Genomic DNA, 10,044 nt, shown 5'->3' with positions numbered 1-10,044 from the left:
ATGCAGCTGGTTGGTTGATGTTGTTTTTCTCTTGTCACACTAGAGACTGTATGAAAATTATCATGGGGTGAGAAGAGGTCAGTGTAATTTCATTTTGGCCAGAGAGCAAGGGAGGGTCTTTTATTTATCATCGTTATAATTATAATAATAATTATTATTATTATTATTATTATTGTTGTTGTTGTTGTCCCTTCAGCCCTGCCTGCAACTCCTGCCAGATGTGTGGTTGATTAAGGACGAGAGGAGGGAATTATGAGAAGCTTTCTGCAGACATTGTGAAAATCCCTCTGTGGAAACGTAAGGCTGGACCTGATTTTAAAGCCATAACAGTATTCAGTAATGTACAGAGTATTCACACTGACAAAAAGAGGTGATGCTGAAGTGCTGGGAGGGGTCAGGGTTGACTCTGTCAGACGTTATAAATCTGTTTCTGGGCTTCTGTCTCTCAGATCTGGCTGTCAGAGTATCCATTCTCTCTCAGGGGTGTGTCAGACTATCCTGCTTCTATAAACACAAGCAGACCGCAGAGAGAAGTGAGGACTGAGAGACCACTGCTTCACACAGGTATGTTCACACATTCTGAAGAGCAACATATTTTTGGTTTCGGTGAAGGAGAAGTTAATAAGAAAATCCCTTTCACAAACTAATTATTTTTTAAATGTTATCAAACTGTATCCTTCATATTTGCATGGAGATCCAGCTGAATGTGATGTACATCTGAGGTAAACAGCAACCCAATGTGCCCTCTTGTATCCCTACACGTAGCCTGTTAGCCTGGAGCTTTAACCAGCTGTGTTTCTGGGCTCCAGACCGGAGTCCAATGACAACCAGAGGGACCAGTGGACTGAAGCTAGTCCATTCTGAACCCATTCCAACTATTACTGATCTTAAAATAAGTTACAAACACAAACATCATTTAACAAACACACTAAAAATCAAACACCAGAGAATCATCGACAACGCAAACGCTTGTGATAATAATTTATATCATGCAGTTTGATGTGTTTGCTCATTAGCTTTTAGGAGGTTAGAAAAACTGATTTTTAAAAGTAAACTAACAATGTTGGATAGTAAAGCTTGTTTTCACACATATATGGTTAAATAAACACGTACAGAGAGAATACTGTGCACATCTATTTCATGAGCCAGGTGCATTGGACGGGGACGAGTGGACCAAAAAGTTGTGATTTTTGCCTGATGGTCTACATGTTTTACCGAAACGCCTCAAATAAATGCAGTTTTGCAAGTGTGCAGGAGTCACTTGAAACTTTTTGGTCTAAATACACATGTACAAAAGCTGTGGTTTGAACTGTAATGTAAAGGGGCACTCCACCAATTTTTTACACAAAGATCAGTTTAGTTCAGTGATGGAAAGTAACTAAGTACATTTACTCAATTTAATTTACTTAAGTACAATTATAAGGTACTTGTAATTTCCTCGAGTGTTTCCACTTTCTGCTTCTCAACTCCACTTCATTTTGGAGGCAATTGTTACACTTTTACTCCACCACATGTATTTGTTAACTTTAGTTATTAGTTACTTTGCAGATTACATGCTACATCAGGGCTAAAGTGGTGCAGTTTAATTTAGTTAAAGTTTATCGGATCTGATAATCAGTCGACCCCCAGATACAGTACATCCTACATCTAAATATATGTATAATTCCCTTTGACTTAGCCGTTCCTCTGGTGATATACTGCCCCAATTTTGTTTTGAGATTGAATTTGGGGGGTGGCCAATTTTTACATATTGCACCTTTAAAAGGTCTTAATCATTATAAAAAGCCACACTGTAATGAAAAAATATTTTAAAATGTAACTATTTTCCCCTCAACAGTATTTAGTGGTCATGGAGAGATCAGTCAGCCAACCTGTCCAGCAGAAGCATCTCGGAAAGAAGAAGGAAGTGGATGACAAAAGACTGGATGGGAAACTACAGGTGGGGCAGGGGAGCACAGACGAGGGTAGGTTCACATTGTCTGTACTGTTATCTGCACTGCCATCACAGGTCGAGCTTGTGTACTGCAGAGGAGACAAACAGATGAGCATCATTCAGATGTTTTCATTTGAATAGTGGTCTGGCTCTTTATGTCTCCTCTACAGTGTTAAAAGACCAGAAAGTGATGGCAGGAGAGGCTTTTGACAGGAGGAACATCTGGGAGCCGAGTGTTTACTACGCGCTGGGAAAGGAGTCTTTTCATTTTGCTGGTCATGACATCAGCATCCGGGAGTCCATGGATACATTCGGTGCTCTGATCTGGCCTGGGGTATGTGCTGTGAACCACTGTGTGTATCTGTACATACTGACCTGGTTGACGTAAATGTGTAATGATAGTTTGTTTTGCAGGCGATCGCTTTGTGCCAGTTCTTGGAGAATAACCAGCAACAAGTGAGCCTGATGGACAAAGCGGTGCTGGAGATTGGAGCCGGGACTGGCTTGCTCTCAATAGTGGCCAGTCTGCTTGGTGAGTCTATGATAATAAAGTCCTTTTGCACTTTACATACGTTTACAAACAATATGTACTGTACATATGAAACAACAAGTCTTGACACTGAAGTTCTAAGTCACAGCATAACTCCTGACAAGCTTCTTGCCAACTTTAACGCCAGGACATGCACATACTGACAGAACAGCTGTGGTAGAGCAGAAAAGCCACAACATGTTTATTCTCTCGGGTGCAAAAATATGCGCTGCATATTTTATGGATATATGTTCATATTTTGTGAAAAATCTACATTTTAGCCTCAAGGAAACATCAGAGGGTCAGTGAAACACTGTGATTCATTGTCTGAGGACCATGACTGCCCACCCACACCAAAATGTCTGCATCGCAAACAGGCCAGTAGTCTTAAAGATATCTTGACAAACAAAGTGATTTTCACACTGGTACTGGCATACTTTGGTCCCTCCAGTAATCGTGCAGTGGAAAAATAAGAGTCCTTTTATTCCCTAAGAAATAAACCATCCATTCACATTAGAATTATGTAAGGTTTCCTTGTTTTCTCTTCTCTCCTCTGTTTCTATCAATAGTAAAAAGTTACACTTTCAAGGAACTTCAACACAAGCTTGACCAAGTTTAAACACTGATCTGAATGTCTTCTCTCTAAATGTTCAGTTTGTCCTGCCTTATTCTGTTTTGGGATTTATGAGTGGATCGAGATCCAGATTAAGTCAGATAATATTGGTATATCATGTCAAACTGACATTGCAATGTTTTATTATCAAGGTTGTGATTTGAGTCATCTCCAGCCAAACATAAAAATCATTTATGTGAACTAGTTCCAAAGCTCAGGTGTTGTGCGTGCTCACTCACTGGCATGTTTTACTGGGATACTTGATAGAATGAAGCCATCGTTAATGTTATTGGTCACCAAAGTCAATATGATTCATCTTCAGAGGACCACGACAAACCATCCAACAGTTATTGAGATATTTTATTTCGGACCAGAGCGAGTGATTAGGGCCAAGTCATTTGCAGGGCTAAGAATGGGCCAATCACCAATACAAGTGTCTCTCTTGTTCTGTCCTCTTCTCAAGGTGCTTGGGTGACAGCTACTGACCTGCCAGACATCTTGTCCAATCTGACCTTTAACCTTCTGCGGAACACCAAGAGCCGGTCCCTCTACACCCCTCAGGTGGCTGCCCTTACCTGGGGTCAGGACCTGGGGCGAGACTTTCCCTCCTCATCATACCACTACGACTACGTGCTGGCAGCTGATGTGGTCTATCACCACGACTTCCTTGAAGAGCTGCTGGAAACCATGCGTCACTTCTGCCGACCAGGAAGCCGAACGACGCTGCTGTGGGCCAACAAGATCCGGTTCCAGTCAGACTTGAGGTTCACAGAGCGCTTTAAGAGCAGTTTCAACACAACGCTGCTCGCTGAGCTGCCACAGCAGGAGGTGGTGATATACAAGGCCACGGCAAAGGAGTGAGAAGAAGCTTCAGAGAGATGTTAAAGGGTTTGTGTTTAAATTCCATGTTCCTCTCACTGATTTAGGTCCATGTAGAGAAAAGTCTGGTTGTGATCTGTGTTTACATTCCTGGACAGTGCTGTAAAAATGAAACCCCAGACTCAAATTTACATTTCATGAAGCTATTTTATTTACGAGTACTTTTTCATACATTTGATATTTCTGACTTCATCTTTTGCTGTTTTTAAGAATAAATTGATTTGCTGTTTACATGTTTCTGCATTCAAACGTGTCATATAACAACTAGACTATAATACATAAACCTTTCTCAAAGGTGCTCTGTTCTTGGCTATTTGTACAAAGAGTCAATTATGAACCATGAGATAAACATATGAGAATTTTTTTTTCCAAAAGCATGAAACTTTGTGTTCGTGGTGTCGTAGCTTTTGGTATTTCAACAGCTGCAGTTAATTCGCTGTGTAAAGTAAAAACTAAGGGACGGTAATCTTAAAAAGAAACAAAAGCACTTTCCATTAAAATGGCATACACTCTATAGGAGCACATATACGACAAATCAGGGAAATCAAAATATTATATGTTCAACATGTGACTGTCACTTAGCACCCAAAATACGACATTACTAAACCCCTGCTTTATAAAAGTGTGATTTTTAAAATGTTATAAATCTAAAAGCATTACAATAACTTAACACAAGCACACACAAAGAAAAGGATTGAGAGTTGGACAAAGAAAGAGAAGAAGAGTGTTAGGGAGGGGGACAGAGGATATAATGACAGTCCATCAATTATTGTCTCTACCAGTTTTACATGTTTGTATAGTGTGTTAACAGGTCTTTAGGATTTCTACTGCATTTATTAAAACAGTAGGAAAAAGTCTGTTGCAGCCCTAGAAGAAGCTTCATGTCTTCTGATAAACTGCCTCCACTGATGTCACTCAGTGGCTAACTTGCATTGTGGGTTATTTTATTTTATTTTTTAGATTACATGTATTGGATTCCTCTGGATCCACAAAGGGTTTTAAGCATTTTTTTCCACACATGCAGCAGTACTCCCCAAGACCTGTAAACACACTTAATGTATAAAATTGGTGAAATTACCCTTTAACTATTAAATCTACGCTTGAGTGCCTTCCAGGTTGAAAATCCTCCTCCATTTTGTTCTTGTTGTTTCCTGCACTCACCAGAACTGCCCAAACTGTTTTAACTCTGCGGTCAGAAAGTTCAGAAGGGACTTGTGTCAGTCCTGAGTATCTGAGTCTTCACGTCAGATGTTCTAAAGAACTACAAGTCTGTACACTGGATGGTTGATGTTTTCTCTATGATGTGCAGCAGGTTGATGACTTTGGCTGCTCTAGTATGGACTCCCTGCGGAGGTCGTCCGGGAGGCTGCCTTCAGGACCCCAGACGTTGAGCTCTCCATAAATGCCCATGTCGATCATCTCTTCCTGCCAGGGGATGGGGATGTTTCCTGAGGAAAACTCGTCAAAAAAGGTCTTGTCAGGATCCTCCAAGGCCACTCCCTTCACAGAGGAAAAAGCCCCAACGTCATCCAGACTTTTAGCGTACACCACTTTCGGGTCAGGGACAAAAGGAGGAGGCAGAATACCTGCAGAGGTGAGAGATGAAAATTAAAACTCACATCAAACTGCAAAAGTTTTATCAGGGAATCAAAATAAACTTTTTATGTCAGACAAAGTATTTAATCATGCCTATGTGAACGTAATAATGTATGGAAAATAGATGGTACCTGCATTCAGCTTCCTCCAGTTGATGTCACTGAAAAATGGGTGTGCTCTGAGCTCATCACAGCACTCATTCTTAAAACCCATCCTCTTATCGACCTCTTTGGCCAGCAGCGCGTCACAGAGCGCCTTCGCCTTCTCGCTGAATTTCTCTGAATATTCCGGCACCCGCGTCAGCATGCGCTCCTTCATCTCCTCTCGTTCCACCTAAACAGGAGACAGACTTTCTTCATTCTCATCCTTCTCAAAGTTAGCCATTTTGTTGCACAGCTCAAGGTTTGACAAGAGGCGGCTCACCTTTTCCCCTCTGTTTCTGAACGGGTTCTTAGCTTCTATGAACTCGTACAGTGTCACTCCCAAAGTGAAGTAGTCGACCGAAGTGTCGTACTTCTCTCCTTTCAGCATCTCTGGAGGCATGTACCCTGCAGGAAGTCAAACAATGAAGAAACAACATACTCATTGAGCATGTAAACAGTGAAAATACACCTACAAATCCTACTTTGTAGATACAGGTGAGACCCACCTGGTGTTCCAGCGTATCCTTTGGTCATTGTTTTGCCTTCTTTAAGCTCCACAGCGAGACCCAGATCAGATATACGCACATTCCCTGATCGACAAAGAAAAAACATCTTGATTAACTATAAAGTACATATGGATACAGACCATTTTTCTAGAGTTTGACAAAAAATCTGATTACCATCATTATCTAGCAGCACATTTTCTGGCTTCAGATCTCTGTAGATGATTCTTTTCTGGTGGAGGTGCTCCAAGCCCTGGATGATCTGAGCGATGTAGAAACAGGCTCTGGGCTCCTCAAACCCCGGATTGTTCTCATTCACCAGGTAGATGTGGTACCTTTAAGTAACAGAGAACAGGTATGCAGCTTGCCAATATGTTGCTATTACATGGGTATAGATAAATGATCATTTTGCGTACTGCGATGCTGTTGCTGTCATTGTGCTCTTATTCTGAAAGCTTGTCTGCGCATATTCAAAACAGTTTTTGAGACAAAAATCTAACTTAAAGTGTCGGTTGCTTTTAGAGGAACCACTCAGGGTTATTCTGGTGATCATAAACAAGTTCTCACCTTATGTCTCTTGAGAATAACAGAATAACGGTTAAACATTTGCATAAAGCCTGCAGTCCAGTGTATCTTCAACGACTGACTCTGAGTGGGTATCTTCTCTCATAAATGTTACTGAGATACTGTAACTGATAGACATGTTGTCTCTGTAAAAAGCAAGCAAATGTGCAAATTATTAAATATAATCTGTCCTAGTGTGAGGGACGTAGTAAGGAACCGTCAATGAGGGGTGAATGTGACCCATTTGTTCAATAGATAGAATATTAAAAACTCTATTAGTGTTTTGGTTTTGTAGGAAAACTGTGTAAAACCAGAGAGGCTTTAAAGGGGCAGTTTTGGAGAAGAAATTCAAACTCCGAAATTTTATATTTACAATATATAATGAGGTCATGATACAAACTCAGAAATATTTAGTTTATCCATAAGTGAATTAACAAGCTGTTCTCAGAGGAAAATAAGGTCCAGAACAATGTTTGGATCTATAAAGGTGGCAGGGTCCGCCAAATATAAACAAAGTCAACAGTATGAAGTCGTGTTGTCCTTTAAGGTCCATTTGTTTATTCAGTCATGAAAACAAAGAGAGTTTGTTTATTTAGTTCGGTTAGGCATTTAAAAAAAAATCAGTCAATGAAGATCTTTCTCTTCTGATTAAAGTGTCTTAATCACAGCAGCAGAGCAGGAAATGAATGATAAACTTGCTCTCTGTGACCAAAATGAGCCTATCTGTTAATGTTTGTGCTTTGAGAGTTTCTCTGAATGTGAAGTTACTTGAGGTCTCCTCCATTCATGATGGTCATGACCAGACAAAGTTCGTCCTTTGTCTGGAAGGCGTACGCCAGTGACACAATGAAGCGACTGTGAACCTTCTCAAGAATCCTCTTCTCCACCATCGCCCCCTACAGGAGGAAAGAGATTTTTGAAAAACAATGGTACAAAGAAAAAAGAAAAACTGAAATCTACAGTGACTTTTTCTTCCTCTGGGTTGAAGAGGAACACTCAGATACGCGTTCCTTTTGAAAAAGAGGTTAAACTCCATTTCAAAGAATGACCTCAGACAAGTCAAGGGCAAGATATAACTGTGCCAAGAAGTTCCATTCAGAAGAGCTTTCTACTAAAGCTCCCAGTAATCACTCTATCCCTGTCTCAGTTGTTTAATACTGCAGGCTAAAGCCAAACGAGACAGAGGCAGGGACAAAGACGATTAGCACCATCGCAGGGCACTTTCTCTGGAACATGAAGCCGAGAAAATACCTTTATTAATCAAATCACTGCATGCATGGCAATTAAACGAGCCTCATGTTTCCACGAAATCTAATGCAAGGAAATGCGGAAATACTACAACATGTGGATTGAGGCTTTCTTAAGCGTACTACAATGAATGTTTACTAGTTATGAAACAGTCTCAATGTGATACTGATGCCTCTATATGACCTACATAAGCAAATGAGACCATCAGGAAGAAGATTGGCTACTTCTGTTATTCTTAAAGTCCGTCACCGGGTCAGATTCCAACATATCCGGGTTGGTTAGGTCATCAAATTAAAACTATATTTTTGTGGCAGAGTGGAGAGAAGATGCTTTGTGGTACGGCACTAAAACAAAGCTTACTTTGTTTCACCATCGTCACCATTTGTCTTAAGGGGCTGCCGGCATCAATGAAAATTAAAGTTTTGACTCTATTTGTTGATTAAAATTAAAGGTTATAGGCATAAAACTGTGCTGGCCAACTGCAAAAGACCAAAAGCATGGTGAGTAAAGAAACACATTTTTAAAAGTGACAATCATTCTCTCACCTCGTAGCCTTTCCTCTTCTTCAGTCTTTTCTTGTTGAGTTTCTTACAGGCATACAGTTTCCCAGTGGCTTTCATCTGACAGGCAGACACCTCCCCAAACCCACCTTTGCCCAGCACACGGAAGTCCAGGAACCAGTCCGCATCCATGGGTTGCATCTCGAGCCACTTCCACTGCACGTACCTCTTCAGGTACATGCTCTCCATGAAGAAAGTGTAGGGGGCCTCCCGCAGAAAGTCCAACGTCGTGGCCAACGCTGCAGCGAACAAATCATCGCCTGCAGCCTCCTGGCCTTCCTTCACCTTAGCTATAATGTCCACAGGCAGGAATGGGCAGTAGTGTTTGGCAGTTTCTTCCATGTAACGCTGGACAATCTTTGAGGCCTTCTTCACCCTGTCAGAGTCCTCTGCCAGGTCATAGTCCTCGATGTCTCTCCACAAACGACAAGGTCCGTGGTATTCTTTATTTGCATCCAAGAATTCCCTAAAGAGGCGTTTGCCAATAGGCTGTTCAACACAGACTATGTCAAAGGCCAGATCCAGGTTGTCCCTCAGACCCTCACACACAGTGATGTGGGGCAGTTTGAGGCGAGAATGGTACTTCTTATCCCGAGCTGCTGATGCATTAGAGCCATCGATGCTTCCACGAGCATTGATGTAAGCAGAGTTTGCTACCACTGTGGTCAGTCCTCCGATATCCATGTTGAGGGTGGGTGACTGTTAGGCAGTGCAAAGAGGAGACATTGCAAAGAGAAAACAAAGAATAAATGCTGCTCACTAAAGTGCAGGAGTGAGGCAGTGCAGAGTGAAGCAAGGGTGAGAAACAGATCGGAGCAGCGGCAGGGAGAAGGGAACTTGAGATTGGTGTCTCAACTAGATCCCAGCACCCTCTGAGCACTGTACCACCCTCATCCGCACACACACACACACACACACACACACACACACCTGAGTCAACACCTTTCGGTAATCCATTAACACCCTAATGCCCCAGACAAAGAGTGCGAGCACATGCTGGAACAGAACATAACAGGCAGCTGGAGTGGCACCAGTCAATCAACTGGGAAATCACAATTAGCAGTGGGACACTCATGTAGATGCTGATCAAACAGATGGTGGATATTAAAAAGGTCAAGTCGGGTTTGGAAAAGCAATAATGTGTCTGTGATTCACTGGGAGGCCTTAAAATAATCACAATATGTTGGAACTATCTTTTTTTTTTAAAAATACACCACTTGTGGTGCCAACAACTTTCTAAAATAAATTATATTAAATCCTCATTTAAATGAAATAATTACTTTACAATTCCAAATTAGTTTTGCATCACTGTCAAGTTTCAGCAGCTTAGCAAGGGGGCGCTGTGGGAGCAAAAAAAGATATTTGAAATGAAAAGACCAACTTTAAAGCAGCAACAAGAACTTTCATTCTTGTTAATTCTGGCGCCCCCTGTGGACAAAAGCAGTATGAGCACCACCAGCCTCCTGTGGTAATGAT

At 41.4% G+C, this 10,044-nt stretch overlaps 2 protein-coding genes across 2 annotated transcripts; one reads left to right on the top strand and one right to left on the bottom strand.

Moving 5' to 3' along the window:
- The first annotated feature begins 2,117 nt into the window (after positions 1 to 2,117).
- On the top strand, positions 2,118 to 3,945 carry mettl21cb (methyltransferase 21C, AARS1 lysine b). The gene is made up of 3 exons (XM_084361375.1): positions 2,118 to 2,267; positions 2,348 to 2,465; positions 3,539 to 3,945. Exons 1-3 carry the CDS (start codon positions 2,124 to 2,126, stop codon positions 3,934 to 3,936), a joined length of 660 nt encoding a protein of 219 aa, XP_084217501.1. The 5' UTR covers positions 2,118 to 2,123; the 3' UTR covers positions 3,937 to 3,945.
- Positions 3,946 to 5,250: 1,305 nt separating this feature from the next.
- LOC311262061 (rhodopsin kinase GRK1-like) lies at positions 5,251 to 9,261 on the bottom strand (the record flags this gene model as incomplete). The annotated part of the gene is made up of 7 exons (XM_084361201.1): positions 8,554 to 9,261; positions 7,529 to 7,656; positions 6,374 to 6,531; positions 6,200 to 6,283; positions 5,974 to 6,098; positions 5,682 to 5,883; positions 5,251 to 5,540 (listed from the first exon to the last, which is right to left on the bottom strand). Exons 1-7 carry the CDS (start codon positions 9,250 to 9,252, stop codon positions 5,251 to 5,253), a joined length of 1,686 nt encoding a protein of 561 aa, XP_084217327.1. The 5' UTR covers positions 9,253 to 9,261.
- Positions 9,262 to 10,044: the final 783 nt, after the last annotated feature.

The sequence above is a fragment of the Pagrus pagrus genome (genome assembly GCF_965226575.1).
Source record: "Pagrus pagrus genome assembly, chromosome: 9".
NCBI classification, from domain to species: Eukaryota; Metazoa; Chordata; class Actinopteri; order Spariformes; family Sparidae; genus Pagrus; species Pagrus pagrus.
This window is presented reverse-complemented; position numbering and strand designations above follow the sequence as displayed.